This window comes from Anastrepha obliqua, chromosome 2 (genome assembly GCF_027943255.1).
Source record: "Anastrepha obliqua isolate idAnaObli1 chromosome 2, idAnaObli1_1.0, whole genome shotgun sequence".
Taxonomy (NCBI): Eukaryota; Metazoa; Arthropoda; class Insecta; order Diptera; family Tephritidae; genus Anastrepha; species Anastrepha obliqua.
In genome coordinates, this window is record NC_072893.1 from 41,467,462 (window position 1) to 41,488,377 (window position 20,916).

The following is a 20,916-nucleotide window of genomic DNA, read 5'->3' on the forward strand; positions in this document are numbered from 1 at the left end:
TCATTATGGGCAAACAAATTTGTGTATGCACATCACACTTATTTACATACACACATACAAATGTGCCTACGCCGTACACACAATAATGAGCTACTGCTTAAACTACTGCGCAGCACAGCAGCCATATGTACCTATGTGCATAACTTAGCAAACATAAGTGCATAAGCATTTATGCCATGCCATGCCATGCCATGCCATGCCATGCTATGTTTGCACTGTGAAAGAACAGCGAATTGCTGATTAATGGCAAATGCGAACTTAAAAATATGAAAAAGTACAAAAAAAAAATTTAAATTTAACGCGCTGACATTTTTGCCTCTCATATCCGTGTGTGCATATAATATGCGTGTATGCTGTTTAATCAAGTTTATAAATCATTAAAGTCATATTCGCATCAAATCGATTTTAGCCGCTACACTTTAATTAATTTTTGTTTTTTTGTTTCTCTCTTTAATTCTGGACAGCAACTACTTGGCGCTCTTTCGCCATTTACTAATGCTTATTCATTGATGCATGTATGAGTGTGTGTGCGAGTGAGTCTGTGTGTGTGTGTGTGTAGTTTGCATTTTCTTATTAGCCCTGCATGCAACGCTTTGTGGTGCATAAATATGACTTTGTTTTAATTCTGTTCTCTTTTGTTGTTATTGTTGTGCTTTTTTTCTTACTCTCTTTCTCACCGTCACTATGTTCTCTTGTTTATAGCATAATACCGAAGAATGTCAAAAATTTGAGTAAACTGTACAATTTATACAAGAAACGATATCTATCCAAATGTATGAAATTAAAATCCGTTCTGACATATTCCGTTTCCGGTTCGATTCAACTGCATTTACGCGCTCGCCGCTGGAAGCGTTTCATGCGCAACGACCATTCATCCTTCCATTCGAGCACCACCGAACTGGGACCAATGGCTAGATAGCCAGGTGCGGCCTCCGCATCGCGTCCAAGTATAAGATAGGATCTGAAAGTAGTGACAAGAAATATGGGAAATATATTAGGAAATTTTGTATTATGTGAATTAGGTTAAAAAAATTTCAAGTTAAAATAATTTATTATGGAAAACATCAGTAATTAAATACAATAACACTGGGATCGTTTTAGTTATTAGGTCCGCAACTAAGTTCGCGCTGTTTGTCAATAGATGCCGCCAACAGTGTGTGCTAGTCGATTCTAACATAAGCTAAACGTCATAAACCAAGCTTAGACAGATGGTAAACAAACTGCTTTGACACATTGATTTTGTTTTGGTATCATAAACTTTTGGTTTTGTGAAAATGTCTGATTTTGTGCCAAATAATCGTCATTTGCAGGAAGTGTTGATTTTCCTCTTTCATTCGAAAAAAGCGGCGGCTGAAGCGCATCGAGAGCTACAAAAAATTTATGGAGATGCTGCTTTAAGTGAAACAACGTGCCGATATTGGTTCCGTCGCTTCAAAGACGGTGATTTTAATGTTGACGACCGTCCGCATGAAGGAAGACCAAAAACCTTCGAAGACGCTGAATTTGAGGCATTGCTCAATGAGGATCCGTGTCAAACACAAGAGGAACTTGCTTCAGTATTAGGAGTTACCCGCCAATCCTTTCCCAAGCGATTGCATGCTTATTGTAGCTAATAGAAATTGTATGTCTCAATAGGAAAACGAAAGGAACCACATTTACATTATTTCAAATAATCAGGCGTCTTTGAAGGCCATTTTATCAACTATAATCACCACAAAAATGGTATTTGACTGTCTGAACCTTCTCAACATGTTAGGGAGCTTTAACACAGTATTATTATGTTGGGTTCCTGGACACGCTGGACATAAGGGAAATGAACTAGTGGACCGTCTAGCTAAAAAAGGAGCAAACATGCCTCTAATTTGCCTTAAACCTCTCTGTGGACTTACAAAGGGGCACAATAACAAACTTCTCGGGAGATGGGATTTCTGATAAGTTCATTTCACTCAGCAGAGTCGACTCAAGACTTTTAACTGGTTACTTTACAGTCTACTGTTGGTCTCTCATCTGCCGTTTATGTGAAATGGGCATTGAAAATTCAAAACCCATTATTTTTAAATGTCCTGCAATAGGCAGAAAACGGCTGCACTTCCTTGGTGGCATCGCATGTGCTAGTTTTAAAAAACCTTAAAACATAAGGTACCTCAGCAGGCCTCGCATGTATAATAAGTTTTATTAAATGTTGTTCAAAATAAAAGCTAATTAGTTCCGCCCTCAAGTCGTACTCAGATACCGTACCCACCCTGTATATGCAGTATCATTACCTTACGAGTATGATTGACTTCTCTTCTCTCCCTTTTAATCATTATATTGTTTGGTTTCGAGACTGACTGCATATAAAAAAATATCAAAGTCTAGTGAAAATTATTTATAAAATACTTTTGTTGGCTGTAGATATCTACCTGTTGGAAGTCTGGTATAACATTACCAAAATGCGCTTTAGTGCTACTTGGGTAGTGCCAGACTGGTACTTCAACCATTTCATTTTCATAATTAGTTTTTCGATCTATACTCAAATTCAATTCTTCCGCATTCCAAAAACAAATATATTGCATTTTCAGATCAGCCAAACTATTCGAGCAGGTCAATGATCAAGTCACCTAACGCTTCAGTAACTAACTGGCGCACTCATTTAGTGCTCTCAAAACTCAGTTAGTTACTTAGTAATTTATTAAACCAATTGATCAAATCAATAAGTCAACCTAGAAAAAAGCGCAAAGCATCTACATGTACGTATGTATGTAGGAGAACGCTCTAACCGCACTACTCATATTTAAATATTTACACTTAAACATACATATGTACATTAGGGTGTATTACCGAGAAAAATCGCGGTATTTCCATCGGAATTGCAAAAATGTTTTTTTTTTATTATTAATTTGAGATTTCTGCAAAAAACGTCGGAAAAATATCAGCATTTGCTTGCGATGGACCGATTTTAAAATATCTACAGAAATCATCAGAAATCAAATATCTACAGAAAAAGGGCTTAAGATTTAAAGGTATGTATGAAAATGTTTAAAAATTGTATCATCGAAATCCGAATAATAAGATTTTTGGAGTTAAAAGGTGATCAGATTGGAGGTACTATTTCCAATAAGATATTTTTTCTTAGATCACGCGTGACTACTGTCAAACTAAATATACATTTTTTTTCAGTATTCATTGACATTTCATCATGGAAAAACATACGCCTCAACAACACTTACAAATCGTACAATTTTATTACGCTCTGTGAAAAGTGTTCATCGCGCGCTCAGGCCAACTTATGGTGTACATAACCGTCCTACCGAACGCACTATTCGGCAAACTATCGCGGAAATTCAGAATAATTTTACATTACTGGATGATACTCGACCGATTAGACCACGTACAGCGCGAAGTGAAGAGAATAATGAGTCTCTAAATGAGAGTTTTGTCGAAGACCCGAAAAACTCGGTTCGACGATTCAATCTCAACAACTTGGCTTATCTTATAGCACTACTTGGGCTATTTTACGCAAAGATCTTGATTTGAAAGCGTATAAAATATAGCTAGTCCAAAGTTTGAAGCTGCCCGATATTCCAAAGCGTCATAGTTTTAGTCGTGGGACTCTTGAAAAACTCGCCGAAGACTCGTAGTGCGGGACTCGATGTTCAGCGATGAGGCCCATTTTTGTATTAATGGCTACGTCAATTAGCAAAAGTGTCATATTTGGGCTGAACAGCAAACTGAAACCACTCAATAAGAGCCATTACATCCATTAAGAACAATCGTTTGGTGCGGCCTATGGGCTGGAGGAATCTTGTGTCTATATTTCATCAAGAACGAGACTGCCGTCAATGTAACTATGAATGGTAAACGACGTGATAAATGACCTTTTAATGCCGGGTATTGAAGCCCGTGATTTCTAAAACATTTGGTTCCAACAAAACGGTGGACGGCGCTGCTTACCACACAGACCTACAGCCCGTGAAAAAATGGGTTTACTGCGTCGTCGTTGCGGTAGACAATTTTATGATAATTTTACATTAAAAAAAGGGTTTGCTTATCAGCAATTTTTCAAGCAAAGTTTGGCCAAGATGACGCCACCATGATATTTTTCTCTTACCAGAATAAGCCTAAAGGGCATAATTGACTTCTCTTCGCTCTTTTAAAATTTTTTGTTTGTTTTAAATTCCAATGGGAAAACAGTACTGTCTTTTTTTTTGTTTGTATAAAGAATGTTTCACCCTAGTTTACATACATCAGTATCATATACTCGTATACATAATCAAAATAAAAATCAATTCGAACTCACTTGTTCAACTTTATTTTGGGACATTGGCACTCGAGACTCTTGCGCGGCACCAGCCACATCATATGCCCTCTGCCCAGCAGCGAACTCGTCGTACCCTGCAAAGGGTTCCGTTTAAAAATCGTTTGTATATTTATTTCGTATTTGAAAATTTCATTTTGTCGTTCAATCGAAAATTTCTCCGTATTGATGTCCTGTGAAGCGCGGTCATGCCCAATGACTTTTGCCAAAATGGCTGCAATGCCAGAAGAAAAAAAAAGTACAAATAAATGGAATGGAATTAAAAAAGAAGAGTCAGCATAAATACAATTAAAATTGTAATAGCTCGAGGGCATGAATGCATGCATGCATGAAATTCATTAGAAAAATACAACAACAAGAACATGAAAAATATCGCTTAGGTTACTCATACGTACCGTAATCCTCCATGCAGAATTTATTTAAATTGAGTTTTTTCGGGCTGGCCTTGCATTTGCCACAATCTGTTGAATATTAAATAAAAGTTAATTAAATTTCAAACTCCAATGCACTGTGTCGAACAGTTCAATGAACACACTGCCACACACTTAGAACACACACAAGCACAAGCGCGTGCGCACACACACAAATGAAAGGAAATTAGTTTGTCGCGTTGGGAATTTGGCAAATTTCATTAAACTGAAATGCACTCTAAGCACTAAATTTGCAATGAAAATTTGATTACTAGTGTAAATTACATTTCAATATGCATGCGAGTGCGAGTGTGTGTGTGTGTGTGTGTTGTGTGCGGTCACAAATAAACACCCAAAAAATAAGTATTCAAAAGGGTTGCTTAATAATGAAGCGGCTGCCATGTGGTTATGGCAATGAATTGAAAATGCGCAAACGGCAGAAATTTCACAGCGAAACTTTTTTGAAATTTCGATGCTTGCTCTCCCGCTTTCCCCTTTATGCAGCGTAATTTCACTCCATTTCTGCGGCTACTGGCGCTTACAGTTATTTTAATGTCATTTCGCTAATTAGTTGATTTACGCTTCATACTCACATTTTTTCATCTCATCATCGGGTCCAGCTGATTCTCGATACTCGCTCACCGCGCTCTCCGCTTGTATCATATTCGCTTTGGTCGGTAATTCTGTTAGGGGAAATTTATTTGATATCAAAATTAGAATTTGTACGGTTTCAATATTTAGTATATATTTGTACTTACTTATACAGGGTGCCACATGGGATCTGGTTTGTTGATATCCCCGCGCACACCGATTGCACGTCAGACCTGTCACGCCCTCTTTGCAGGGGCACTGACCGCTCAGATGATTGCAGGTTTTACCCGTGGAGCCAACTGGATGGCAGTCGCAGCCTGGAGAAGACAAAAGAAGGAAGAAGTTACCAGCTGAGTATTATGAAGGTAGTGGCGATTTTTATAGAGAATAAATTTTTCTAAACCTCACCGGTCACCTAAGTATCCTAAATAAAGTCAAAAATACCATAAGAATGGCTCAAGTTTCAGACCACATTGACCCAATCCTCTGTTTCACAAAAGGATACACAGTTATCTTTCCTCAGAGGAACGAGTGGAAAACAAACCCAAAATGGATGAATGATGATTCACAAAAATGGTACACTGATGAACCAAAAACACCTTATGGTGCTCAAATCATTCACTCTCACCAGGGACACCACCATCTTCCAAGCGGAATTATATGCAATAATGGAAGCAGCAAACATCATGCAACGTAGAAACCACAAGAAAGTAAAGATTAGAATACTCTCGAACACCCAATCAGTTCTAAAAGCCTTACATAGCTATACCTACAACTCAAAAACTCTCTTAGAATGCCACAAGTCACTCAATAATTTGGCATCCAAAAACAATGCCTCATTAATTTGGGTACCAGGACATGAGGGATATGGCGGCAACGAAAGGGCAAGCCAGAAAAGGGGCAGATGTAATTTTCATCGGACCTAGTCCCATGTTTGGATTTAACAAAAACAGCCTAAAACAAAAAGTAAAATACTTGGCCCAAACTCTAATAAATCAGCATTGGAACAACGTAAAGGGTCTTAGACACTCCAAAAAGTTCTTAAGTTTCAATGCTAAAAGAGCTAATATGGCCATCACGTAAAACGAAAAGAGCATTCGCACTTTCACAGGCGCCCTCACGGGTCACTTCTTCTGCAACAAGCACTTATATAAATTAGTCATAACTAACACCAGCACCTGCAGATTTTTCTGCGAAGATGTGGAGTCTATAGAATATCTCATCATCGAATGGCCGGGGTTGACGCATAGAAGGAAAAAGTTTTTAAACAAGTTCATGCTTATAGATGAAGACCTACAATCACTCCCTCAGAAGGAGCTGGTACAATTCATAAGCATACTTAACAGTCAATAGACAGCATAGGGTGCCCAATAGATCAATATGGTCGCAGTGCTAAAGGCCCATACCTTAACCCTTTACTACCATTAACCAACCATTCATTTTTCTAAAGTTGCGTGGATTTGATAAAAACTATTTGATGCCATAGTTAATGCTCGAATATTGTTTTTTTTTCTTTTCTTTAAGAGAAGCAAGCTCCGAACACCGTCGGCAAAAAATTATCGAAAGTTAACGGAACATTTGAACCATTTGAAATTTGCACTTTCTCATAACGAAATTCATAGAGTTATAAAACCGCATACCCAAAATTTTTGTAAAAACTCTGATAAGAAAGTGTGACATTTCATAAGAAAACTTGTTGAATTCTTTTTTAAGTTCGCAAAATGTTTAAAAATTGGCTAACGGGCGCTTACACCCTTTTTAGGTGTTTAGCTTAGGTGTTTTTCATATTTCTGGTGTGCTTCTAAAGGTTTCCCGCCAAATGGATTGCCTCCTCTGTACGCTAAACATTTTTTATGAGCAGCTTTTTCATGGCAGAAGTACACAAAAGGTTTTGTTAATGTTCGAGGGGCAGCCGCTGTTAGAAAATAGTTTGCTATCATTTGATGTTTCATACCCGGACTTTCAAACCTGTGCACTTCCAAATAGCAGCCACGCACCAGCTTGCCACTGAGCAAGAGACTGAACTACAATTTGTTTAAAAAAAAAAAAGTATCCAAATTAAATAATAAATAAGTAAACTGTCAGAACCTATTCAAACGTGCCTGTGCCAAGGCAAATCTATTAAAGGTGGTGTTGGTAAATCATCTGAATTGTTTTTTTCTTTCGCAATGTCCATGTGGCTATCTGCTCAGAATGAAAGGAGGCGAATTCATTATTTGTTTTCTAGCTTCTCAATACTTTGCTTTGACAATCAAACGTACAAAACATTGTTGTTGGTCTAGTGCCACCACTTTTAATGAATGCGCCTTGGCCCGTGCTGTAGCTATTTAACGCAGCCTAATACATTTTTTCTTCTAGAGCTCAAGGGAAGGTTAAAGGCTAGAAAACTTTTATGAAGTTTGGTGGTTTCAGTTTTTTTAATTGCCCCACCAAATAAACTGCGCTTGTAATATGGAATATAATCGAGTACATATAACCACTGTTGAATGTTGTTACGCCAATGAGACAACCCCATTAGAGCTCTTACTACGCGCAAATGTTTGGCATACGCCTGTAGGAAATAAAACCAACTCCAGCAGTGAGACACATAAACTGGACTTCATCTCGAAGATCAATTTTCATTCAACTTTACACACACATTTCTTGAAGAGATTCAAAAATACCGTTTTATGGAATACGCACATTAACTGAGCTCACCAAGTTTTACTAAGATAATCCAATTTTAATGGAGTTTTCGTTGTGCCGAATGAATGGATTGAAACCGAAAGCAAAGTAGTCATGATTAATCGCCAATTTTAGTAGCCTCGAAACTCTTAAATATGCTTAAGAAGCTCGAACGCGAGGATAACTGTAATGCGATAAAAAAATACACCCAAGATATACCTCGATGCAGTATAACAAACGATACCTCACAGGCAGAGACATAAGGAGATGAGCCTAGGGCATGAAGCTGGCTACAAGCATGGTGGACCAAGACATGGGCGAATAGAACGGGTTCATTTCATGGACGTCCTTCTGGGCCCTCCTGAAGTAATGCAGAACATAGTCCTGGGAAGCGAATCTCTCCAGAAGAGGTGGAGAGGTCTCTTTAAGTGCCAAACAAACTCTTAAACATAAAACTGAAAATTTGGTTTCACGAATTAGTTATAAACAGCAAAAAAGTTATCGAGCAAGATTTGCATTACTCCTTATAAAATTAGTATAACTCACTATTTTCAATGCTGCAAACTCCCTTTCAAGAGAGTTGCGGCGGGAATCCAAAATTAGTTTCCAAAATATTACATTTTTTCAAATGTTTCGAATTCGTTTTACCTCAATTCATTTTCAGAAATATTTTTCTTTATATACATAAATATTTTCAATCAAAATCGACTTATTTTTACAGAAAATAAATCTTAAAGTGCTTATAATAAATAAAACACTAAACATTAAGCGGTAAGTTCTACACATTTTAATCGACTACTTGTATGGACTCAACCGATAGGTATGAGTTGTTTTCGATTTTTTGATCGGTTAACGCGTTCTTCACATATTAGGAACTTTAATGGTCTACCTTTTTTTCCTTTAATCTTTTGGCGACATCTCGAAAGCTTCATGACAGAAAAGAAACAATGAATTTTCTAGGACTCAGCGATGAATTTTGCATAGAAATTAATATAGATGGCCTGATTTTTTAGTAAAAACATTATTAATTATTTATATTAATTCCGCACTCCAGAGATGGATATTTAAAAGCTGAAACTTGGCATATCTCAATCTTACATTAATAGCAATTACCGTAGAAAACATCAACGCAATCGCGAAGGAGGCATCCCTTTCCATGCCTATACTTCTATAAGATTTACTAAAACAAAGAAATTATTTTTATTTATTTATTTTAATTTTAATAATCTAAAACTGCAGTAGTTCTTCCAAAAATAAGTTCAAATTTTACTTTACTTCATTTCATTTTAATGAAGAAAATGTAGCATTTCCTACAGTTTGCAGAGAAGAATATTAGAAAATATTTAAAACCTAGTTAAACAACTCAGTTAGTAACATTTTGTAGTAGTACTTTGTGGAAGAAAAATCTAGGCAAACATGTTTTTTTTTTTCTTTTTAGAATTGTAATGCAACGCCAGCATCAGAGGCTATTAGCTGTCCGGCAAGTACCAACGGCTCTGAATCCTACTGAGTATGTCAGCGTCTGTTGGAAATCTATGCATTGTGCTTATGTTTTCTTCTGATGGATTTATAAGTAGTGAGAGAGAAGCTCAGTTTCAACGGAAATTCTGTTGTCTTTCGGCATCGAGTCCTGGTCAGAAAGCAATTAGACGAAGAACGCTTGTTGAAGCATCACAGAAGGAACATAGGTTGGGGGGGATCGTTCGAGAAGATGAGGGGAGGATCTTTCTAGAAGATGAGCAAGTCTAAGTAAGGTGTGGGCAATTCGGAGCCGTATGAAAGATACGTTTGTTGGTATGGATAAAGGATAGTGAGGAATGATGGTTGCAATCTATCTAATCAAGGGCCAATTTGGTGCGTCTGGAAAGTGAGTGTTGCCCCTGGCTATTTTGTGCGCATAGAGATTGTCGTCGATGCCGGTATGGCTTGGTCCGCACATTATCTTTATCTTATTTGAGTAGGAGCTGAGAATGGATGTAATACAGCTGATGATGTTGTTGGTGTTATTGCAATTATTGATGGCTTGAAAATAGGATTGCCTATTGGTACAAATGATGTATTTTTCGGTATTTTTTGTAGCGTATTGGACAGCGTGTAAAATGACAGCAGCTTCGGGTGTAAAGATGGAGCAGACAGGGCTGCATGAAATTGCTTCGTTTTTCTCGCTTACGACAACGAAAGTCGTGTGTACCGCTTTGGAGTCATCAATGAATATAAGCCGTCTTGTCTTGCTTGAATCGAATCATAGTTTCACGGAACGTGGCATTGTAAACTGCGTTAGCAGTGCTAGATTTAAGCAGGAGCGATAAGTGAACTGTAAATGACGGTTTTGAAACCAGACACGGGGGGTTACGGGTTAGTGTAGGAGAGAAGTTTTCAGTGGTAGGTTATTTTCTTTGACAAATTTGGCGCATATGTGGTTAGACGATTGTAATTTTGGAAAACGATTACGTGAAGTAGCTGAGTAGAAAGCGTTACGAAGCGTCAGATTGGGGCCGAGGATGAGCTTTGGTCCCAAAGTCGAATGTATAAAGTATACTATTTTCTCCACTACAAGCGAATTGCCGAAGGAACCATACCTCTAAAACGAATTCTGATGTCCCCCGATTAAAAAATATCATCATTTTTGGCCTTTACATGAAAAAATTAGCTAAATGGCTATGTTTTTTCTTTATTTTTATTTATTTATATTATAATAATATCTATTTTTTCTCTTAAGAAATTTATTTAGTCAGAACATATGTAAATGAAAAAATTAATTTAAGTGTTATAGAAGTTATAGAAAAGAAAGTAAAAAGTTCGACCCAAATTGGGGGACATCAGAATTCGTTTTAGAGGTATGGTTCCTTCGGCAAAGTTTCTTATTTTGATCCCTAGAATATGATTTTCACAGAGCAATGGGCGATTTTTTTGCCTCCCCACAAATCGACCCGGCCTAATGCATAAAGAAAATTTTTAGCAAAAACGTTTTTCCGGGCGTTGCAAAATGAAACAGTGTCTTTTAATTAAAGTGATCGTTTAACAAAATTATACTTTTTTCGAATTTTTTTTCTGTCGTCTAGAATATTTTAGTATTCTATGGAAGCACCATTTGCTTTGCTTTACACCTAGAGAAGCCCATTCTGCCTTAATTGCCGCTTTAAGCTCGTTGGTATTGTCAAATTAGCGATTGTTGGCGTATTGTGGTTAGATCCGGAGAACACGCCGGCCAGTCAATAGTTTCTATGGAATAATCGGCCAAATACTGCCTTGTTTCCCTGCTTACGTGGATTCGGGCGTTGTCTTGCCGAAAAACGAAGGGCACTTCCCGATTATCCTGAGTAAAAGGAGGGAGACTATTTATCAAAACATTCGCGATGATGTAAACTGTATATCAGAGTTGCTTTCGATGTAAATGCACCCTAAACCATAACAGAACCTCCACCGAAGTTGAACTTGGAAAATAAGAGAGAGTTCTTACGCAAATCTCTCCAATAATTTAAAAAACCATCGGGTCCGTCAATGTTCCATTTTTTTCATCCGAAAGCGTAACCTTTTAAAAAATTGGGCAACAAATAAAAATATTCCAAATATCTTAGTGCGTCCCACTTGGTGTCTAGGTGTTTTTGTGCAAAATGCAGACACGCCAGCTTGTGCCATGGCAAAAGATGGGGTCCTTTTCTTATTTTCGATCATTTTAAATGATTGCACCTCTGTAATGCGCGCCAAACTGTCATTTTTGAAACCTTATTTTGAACAACAGCGGCCAAGTTGGCGCAAGACTTAGTCGGTTGACTTGAAAGTGATAATTTTCTTCCAACGGGCTTCCCAATGTTTTGATTCTCAGGACTCCTTCTTAAAAAAATTCCGCATAATACAACGACTTCTGCCCTTTTTTTGCAATTAATTAAATTGACAAGCCTAAACCCTTGTAGGCCAAAATTTTTCGACGCTCCTCTTGTGATAATACTGAACCCATTGGCATTTTAGGTCAAATTGAATAAAGTTATAATTAAAGTCATCCAAAACAACAATCAGCATCTTCTATCTCTTCAGAAACGTATCTTCGGCTAGTGCTTTATCATTATGAAATGCCGAAAAGACTAGCAAAAGTGCAGCTTCTTGGAAATAAATAACGGTTCTACGAAATAGAGTGAGCTTTCGCACTAAAAATTCATGGAAGTCTATAAAATGATGCTAAATAGAAGATACTCCGTAAAGTAAAAGCGAGCTTATGGTAGTTCAAAAATTGTATACCAAAGGTGTCTTATGATTAGGAAACGCACCTTATATACGTACTTGTATGCTTACTTATACACCATAGTGTAGATATATAAATATTAGTTGAACAAAGAATGTATCAAAAGCACCGCAGAGTGTACCGAATATCTCAATTATCTCGCCTTTTATTGTTATTGCATGCAATTTCATTTTATTTGTATGTAATCTATTTTCGTTGTCTTTTTCTGTAGTTTCAACTCGGCTGCCTTAGGTTTTAGGTGCTTAAGCGTGCCATTGCTACCATCCACTTGCTGTCTGCGGCCTTTAATGTACTATATTGTGCTCTGAAATTGAGTTCTCATTCTTTGCACTTTGCATTCAATTCGATTTTATGCATTGATTTGTTTTTTCCCTTTTTGGTTTTCGCTTTTGTTTCGTGGTCATTATTGTTCGCCCACAATAGCAGCTCACTCGACAGTGGTAAACACTCACAAATACATACACACACACACACACACATTCAAAGTTGGATAAGCAACAAACGCGCATAAAAGCATAAAAATAGGGATTTAATTGATTTTAAATTACTTGCACATTTTGGCTGAAGAAAAAAAGCAATATTCATTGGAGTTCGATACAAAAGCGATTTGACGAGAACTCCTTAAGTGACTTGTGGCAAATGCCAGCACTGAATGGAAAAGCCTGTACTGAAAAACTTTTATTTAGAGAGCAATAAAAAACAAATTCCTTTGAGGCAAAAATTAACCTTTACTTGAAGCAGTAATAGATTCTGTATAACTTATTTGTGTACCCGTGACTACGAGCGCAATAAGGCAAAGGGTCATCAGATAGGAGGTATTTCAACCAATAGGGGTTTTTTTTTGATAGATCAAGCGTGACTACTGTCAAACTAAATACACATTTTTTTCAGTGTTCATTGATATTTCATCATGGAAGGACTTACGCCTCAACAACATTTACAAACCGTAGAATTCTGTTACGAAAATCGACGCTCTGTGAAAAGTGTTCATCGCGCGCTCAAACCAACTTATGGTGTACAGCGGTGAGAGCTTAAGCTGTGGCTTAATGGCTAGGTAAATCACCAAAATTGCTATATTTGGGATGAAGATGAACACGGAGCGAAGAAGTGTCGTTACATCCATTGAAAACAACCGTTTCGTGCGGCCTATGGGCTGGAGAAATCATGTGTCCACATTTCTTCAAAAACGAGGGCTTAACAGTGAATGACGAAAGCTATCACGCATGATAAATGACATTTTTATTCCGGAAACTGAAGCTCGTGATCTCCACAACTTTTGGTTCCAAGAAGACGGCGGACGACGCTACTTTCCATGCAGATCTACACCGCATGAAACAATGGTGAGAAATTCATCGCTCTACTTGGTCCAGTGAATTGGCCACCATATTCATATGATATCACATCTTTGGACTTTCAGACATATTTCAAGCAGTATTTCAAACCTGCCATAACTAAGGATTTTTCCCAAGGAGGTGGAAGAAATAAACACTTGTGCTTTTACCCAAGACAACAAAAAGGCGAACCCGAGTCTTACCGACCAATATTTCTACTAGACACAATGGGGAAAATTCTAGAGAGAATTATTTGCGACAGGTTGTCGTCTTTTCCTGAAGACAAGGTGTTCCACATAGCAGTTTGGCTTCAGAAAATCCCGCTCAACAGTACGTAGACGAAATAACTAGCAGCCTATTAGCTAACCAGCCCCATGAGGTAATTCCTTCTTGTACAGTTCCGCGGGGAGAGTGGTAGATAGTAGAGAGGTGTTTAGGTGTAGCTGTGAGGCAACAGGTCGTGCATACTGCTATGCCGGTATAGCAGTACTCATGGCAGTTCCCTCTTCACGGGCGTCATACCGGAAAAAAAACACCTATGGACTTTTACTTGTAAGGCTAAGTAAAGTCTAATTGCTTTGTGGATGAACCAGCTGCACGAGATACCGAGCAAAGACCTGCAGCTTGTCATACAAAGTTGGTGCTTACGGATGGCCGAATTACGGCGCACTTGCGGCCAATATTGAAAGGGACTACTTTTATAAAATAATCCCTAATTCTACGCAAAAATAAAACAGATTGAATACTCCGTACTTTATTTTAATATAAAACCCGATACTTCCGAATTGATCAGCCTTTATATAATTGCAGGCAAAGGTTTTCAATGATGTGTAGAAAATGAGCTGGGAAAATTTGCGATTTCAAACGAGTTCTCATATAAAATCAGTTAAAATATATTGGAAAAAATTTCATTCTATTGGATATGGGAATAAATTTCCATCCTTTCTTAGCCAAAGTTACGGAAACTACAACTTTAATCCATCTTTCAGTTCCATCTTTAGTTCTTTCGACTTGATCCATTCATTCAGCCAGTTTGCGATGCTCTCGTAAGAAGTCAACCGCTCTCCAATATGGGCTGACTGCATTGATAGGAACAAATGGTAATCCGAAGGTGCAATGTCTAGGGAATACGGCGGGTGGGGCAAGATTTTCCAATTCAGTCGCTCTATATATTTCTGGGCTGATTTAGCAATGCGTGGCCTGGCGTTGTCATGCAGCAAAATCAGTTTGTCATGTCCACCGTCCCATTCTGGCCGCTTTTCTTTCCGCGCTCGATTCAAACTCATTAGCTGCAGTCGGTAACGATCGCCAGTGATGGTTTTAGATGGTTTAAGGAGTTCATAATAGAAATACAAATTGTGCAAAGGAAATACGAATGGAATTTTGCACGTTCAAGAAGTTTCCATTCTTAATAGATAGAGCGAGTCTTTCAATTATTTGCGGAATATAACATCACCGAAATCGGTATACTGGCTGCTTTTTGTCAACTCAGCCTCTTTCCCCAGTCCTGTCTCATAAAATAATTGTTGGATGTTCGCCAAAAGCGTCTGAGTCGTATTTAGGACACCCGCAGAACATCGATTTTGAAAGGCACTTAACAAAAGAGGCAAAAGTAACTATATTTATTTGCAGCTTCGTGTAGCGCTAGTGACCTCAATAAAAGTGCAAATTAAACCGCTATCGAGCTATCAATTGCTCGTAATTCTGCTGAGACCCTAGATCCTCCTTCAATTGAAGCCCAAATAACTAACCGGTGGACTTTGTCTAATAGTTTTCAACTCTATAGCAGTTCGTAAATGTTGATACAAGGCTCGGAACAAATCGCTCTTGAGTCAAGCATGACTACAGAACTATGGTTCACCCTTAATTTCTTCAAGACAAACCTTAGGATTCTTCAGCCGGAAATCCGATGGACTTTAGAAACTATTTTAGAGAGAACGAATAAATAAAATAAAATAAATATGCCAGTAATGGATATTCTGAGAAAAGCTAGACAGGCGCTAGGCACCGCAAGATCACAATCGGGCAAAAAGACAAAAGTTACTCACATCGAGCAGAAGTAATATAAATAAATGCTGATTTCTGTCTTATTTTCGCATTATTTTGTCTTTCAAACCAATAAGAAATAATTTCACACAAAAAAGTTCTGCGCTGTTGAATAGGCAACACTTCATCTGCCGAACTATGTACATAGGAACCCACAGTCTTGTAGCCGAAGTGCCGTGTTTCCAGCAGCAAAAATCCACTCGAAATATTATTCTCTGTGAACGCTTTGCTTTCTCGATAAATTCGTGCGGATTTTCCAATACCCACACGCAACGATTTAGTTCATTAATTCAATCGAATATATCGAAATTCGCCTCATCTCGAACTTCTCTTCCATAAATGTACAGTTTGGCTCACACAGCACTCACTTTGGAAATAAGTTCTAAATATTTCAAGTCGTTACTCAAACATAAAGCGAACAATGCAATAGCGCTGAGATGCGGTACTGAGCTTTAGTTCCTATTTTTGACCATAAAGCACCTCTCAATGTGAAAATTAATTGTGATTTTAAAATAAGCTGGCTGCTGGCGCACCCTTTACAAAAATGAAATATAATAGAAAGGAGTCTATTGTTGGTACTTAAATAAAAGTGAAGGTGTAAAAAATGCTCATAAAGAACAGTGACCATTTTTGCTATGGCCTTCTGTGTAAACTCGCCTTAAGGCAACAAATTGATAATGATAAAAGTAGGCAAGTCTTTCTGGCTGCTAGAAATTAACTATCGTCCGTCACGATATTCGTGTTCAAATTCGATTGAAAATATGCTCAGTGAATTATAGCAGCTTTCTCGCAGCGCTGAAATTCCTATACCTTACCCTTCACGCCACACAGCTACGCTGTATTTGCAAAACAAGATTCAGGCAAGGTATATTTGTTCTATTCATTGCTGTTTTTATTTCTGTTGCTTTCTCGTTGTTGCTGTTATCGTTTGGGGATTATTGAATGAAATTCCACTTGAAGCCACCTTAATCGCTGTCACTCCACCACTTCAAACTCATCATCAGGCATAGGGAAACTTCGATAGCGCAGCGAAGTACTGAAATTGTTGTAGTACTCGTTTTTATTGGTATTTTGGTTGTGGTTGTAGTTGTTGCTGTTATTGCCATGAAAAAAGTGATTTCTGATGGATTACTTAGTTCGAAATTGAAAAGGAAAAAACCCTGCATTGCTTCCAACAACTTTATGCCACAAGTACTTTTCGCTTTCCCATACCCACATCCATTTTCATTTCTTTCTCTTCTCAAGCAAATCCTTATACATTACCTACATACAGATGAACGTACACACAACAACATACTTCCAACAATAATGTTTTCAATGATGACAACATCTAATTCCAAAGCCGTTGCTGATGTGTGGGATTTTGACGTTGATGATGAGTTCGTGACGAATCGATAGAGGAAAAACTTTTCAGCGACATATTTCGATACTCAGTGTGCATACTCACGTGTACACAGGTACGCAAGTATAGGGTGTCTTTTTAGAGGCATGAGAGTATTTTGAAAGATGATCGCCGGTTTATTTCCAGTAAGTTTTCACCATTTCATAACGAATTGACGTCGTACACCAGAACAGAGTTTGAAATCTAAGGGTTTATTTCTAAAAGAAGATTATTTTATACCCACTGCTATTTAAAAAATTACTGCAGCGGTGAGACTCATATTCGGGACAACAGCTATGGTACATAAATAGGCAAAATTTCGGGATTTGGAGTAGAGGAAATCCAAAACCCTTTATTGAGATGTCAGTCCTTTCACAAAAGCTCAGAATTTGTTGTACTTCATGGATCGGTGGAGTCATGGGCCAATATTTCTTTCAAGGATGATGTCGGAAGGAAGTTATAGACGTCAGCGACCTCTAGCGTCCTAAAACTACTGGCTTTTTTGTTATCACTGGATTGCTATAAGCGTGAAATTATTTGGTTTCAAGGAGACGGCAATGCACGCTCTACAATGCGCAAGAAACTTTATTTATTGTAAGAACCATTCATTTATCATCTGGGGTTTACTTTCTTCGTGGCTATATAAAGTCAACAGTCTGCGCCAATAAACTCAAGATACTCAACTTTATTGGGGTCTACATTCGCCGCGATATTGTCAATACTCTCAAAAATGTGACTGCTAAAATGGACAGTCGAACAGCATGCGACGTCTTCTTCCAGCAGAGCACTTTGAACTCAAATTTATATCCTTTCAGACTACTGCAGCTTTCTCAAGTCGAGCTTTACACTACATATAAACGCGACAGCAAAGATAATAAATATAATGAGGATCGCACGTTCATAACTCGCCTTCTGTGTAGATAGTCAAAATGCAATGAAGAATGCAATGAAATTTCAAAGATTGTAAAATCTTCTCGATAGCACAGCTCCAATCTATCTCAAGACATAGTTATATTTCAAAAAAATGAGAAAGCAGACATAAGCGCAAGGAAAGGTTCTGAAACAGGATTTGAGGAATTTACTGCAAGAATGGAAGCGTGCAAGTGACTAAAGCCGCTATTAACAGGCAGTGCAATGCATCTGGATATATGCGTTCACTTCCACCACTTTGGCCAGCAATCGATGACGAAACTGAAGCTCACAAAAATGAATATGAGAGATTCCTGGTCAAGTGATCAGAGTATCCCGGTAGTGAGCAACACAAATTTTGTTCTTCATAATTATTCAATAAAAATATAAAATTTTTTCTTAATTTTGTTTTTAATTAAATTTGGTAAAAAACATTTTTTTGTTATATAAAAAGCTTTTAAAAATATTTTGTTAAATAAAAAAGATTTTTACAAAACAATTTTTTTTATATATATTAATATAATATAAAAAGGATTTAAAAAAAAGTTTGTTAAATAAAAAAAAAAATTTACAGAAACATTTTTTTGTTAAATAAAATTTTTTTACAATACAAAAAAATTTATTTTGGGATAAATTAATAAAATATTTTTCTCAAGTTTTTTTAAATTAAAATTGTTAAAAAAAATGTTTTTCTGCAAATACATTTTTAATAAAAACTATTTCTTCAAAAACGAAATGTTTTTGTCAAATATTTTATTATTGTTTTATTTATTTAAATTTTGAAAACAAAAGAAAATTTATAAAAATTTCATATATAAGTAATTCATTTCCCTCGGGGGAGCCTGTAATCCCCAGAGGGCGCGTCCCCAGGTGGTGGATAAGGGGTAGGAGAGCAAATATCTCCAGCGAACCACACAGGCCGAAGACGTAAACTTCGTTAAAAAAACCCCCTCAACCCAAGGCGTGATGCGACCCGTACCTATTGGGTGGGTTTGGCAGCCGGGGGACTAAATAAGGCTGTCTTCGAACGGAGCCCTCCTGAGATCAGGCCGCAGGCCTCAAGTTGTAACGGTGGCCTTGCCATGGTATGGGGCGCTGTCATGGTCGACCGGATATTTCCTCTTATCCTCTTTGGTCACCGCGAAGTCACCGCAAGAAATAGTTGTAAATTTGTTATAAAGAAAAGATTTTTAGGAAATAAATAAAATCTTGTTCTCAAGTTTTTTTAAATGAAATAAAAAAAAATGTTCTTTAACATCTTTTCAATTAAGAAATATTTTTTCAAAAACACATGTTGTAAAATATTTTTTAGTTAAATTTCGCTAAGCAAAAAAAAATTGTATAAAAATTTCATATAAAAGGTTTTATTTCTATAATTTTCACGTTTGAATAAATCTCAAAATTATAAAATTTTTTTTCCAAATTTTAAAAATTTTCTACAATTTTTCAATAGAAAAATAAAATATTTTTGAAACATTTTTGGTAAAATCATTATTATTTATTAAGCAATTTTTTTTTAGTTTTTTGTAAAAATATTTTTTTAACAAAAAAAATCAGAAAAATAAATAAAAAAATTATATCTTTTTCACAAGTTTTTCTTTAAATGAGTTAAAAAAAAATTTTTTGCTTCAAAATTAAAAAAAAAAAAAAAATTCTTCAAAAAACATCTTTTTGTAAAATATTTTTTTTTAGTTTAATTGAAAAGCAAAAAAATTAGAAATAGCAAAAAAGTTTTATACAAATTCCATGTAATTCATTTCTATAATTTTCACCTTTTATAAATCCCAAAATTATTGGAGTTTTTTCAAAATTTTTTCGGTTTACTTTTCATTATACTCAAGCCTACAAATAAATCAAATTTAAGAAACATTTACCACAATGTCCCAAATACGTGGATCACTTGACAAAGAATCGCTCATATACGGCTCATGGATATACCAACAAGGCACGGTGCCAGAAGCACCGCATTACGATTCTTATAGGAGCTGTAGAGTTCAGGTAGAGGTAAAACCAATGACTTTTCCATATTACTCATGTTTTTTTCTTTCATTTCAAATGTGCGTACCTAAAAAAATGCACCCTTTACGTATGTGGATATGTTGATAGCATTCAATGCCGCATTTCAGAGGGTTGGTTGGTGGCTTTGAGAATACATTTGAGGAATGTCATACAAAACTTGTAATTTGTTCAACACATGCGATTATCTTGTATTTGAAAAGACGTCTAGCCTTGATTAGCTCATTGTTTGGAAATTAACTCAACATCCGTGACACGTTAGTGCAATCAACTTTAATACACTAGCACACAAACAACTGCATACGTCAATATTAAGAAAACGTCAGAAATACATATATTCCAACAATATTTTTTTGCGAAACATTTTTTCATAGTTTTCTACCTAAAGATTCATTTCCGTATTTTTTTGTTATTTTTTTTCAAATCCATTTCCATCACGTACTCAAATATTTTCTACTACTTTCTTTTATGTGTCTTTCATTCGTCCGCTATTTCCACACTCTTCTCTTTATTCTTCTCTCTTTACTTACGTTTGCAGATTTTGCGATGATTGGGCGGCTTGGATGAATCTCTGTAGTAGCCCTCGCGGCAATAGTGGCAATAACGGCCGGTGGTGTCGTGTTGACAGTTGTAGCAAACTCCTCCCGAAACGCGGCCCGACAGCTTGTAGAGTTCCAAATTGAAGCGACAACGTCGAGCATGTCCATTACATTGGCACACTGGAAGATAAAACGGAAGAAAGAAAGAAAGGGAGTTAATTTAATTAACTGAGTTTTTAAAACTGAGTCAGCGCACAGAGAAGAAAAATATATATAATATACATTACGAATATCAATAAAATTTTACTACAATATAAGCATAGAAAGTATAAATTACGTGTAATTGATTGATCGACTACAAGGTAAGCCAGTAAGAGTTATAAGGCATCTGCCAGATATTGAATCTCCTCTCCAGCAGAGACATATACATAAGAGGGTGTAGACTCCCTAAACACCCTTCTTGCATATCAAAAATTCTGTCCGCTCACAAGG

The 20,916-nt window shown here is 36.8% G+C and overlaps 1 protein-coding gene across 1 annotated transcript in view; it reads right to left on the minus strand.

The window, feature by feature from the left end:
- Positions 1-568: 568 nt before the first annotated feature.
- The window catches only part of LOC129238100 (netrin-B), a 39,591-nt gene continuing 19,243 nt past the window's right edge, over positions 569-20,916 (minus strand). Inside the window, exons 2-7 of the mRNA XM_054873139.1 lie at positions 20,416-20,604; positions 5,466-5,615; positions 5,301-5,390; positions 4,693-4,758; positions 4,280-4,511; positions 569-961 (exon numbers count right to left, since the gene is read on the minus strand). Coding sequence (XP_054729114.1) covers positions 820-961; positions 4,280-4,511; positions 4,693-4,758; positions 5,301-5,390; positions 5,466-5,615; positions 20,416-20,604 — 869 coding nt within the window. The 3' untranslated portion in view covers positions 569-819. The remainder of the gene's footprint in view (positions 962-4,279; positions 4,512-4,692; positions 4,759-5,300; positions 5,391-5,465; positions 5,616-20,415; positions 20,605-20,916) is intronic.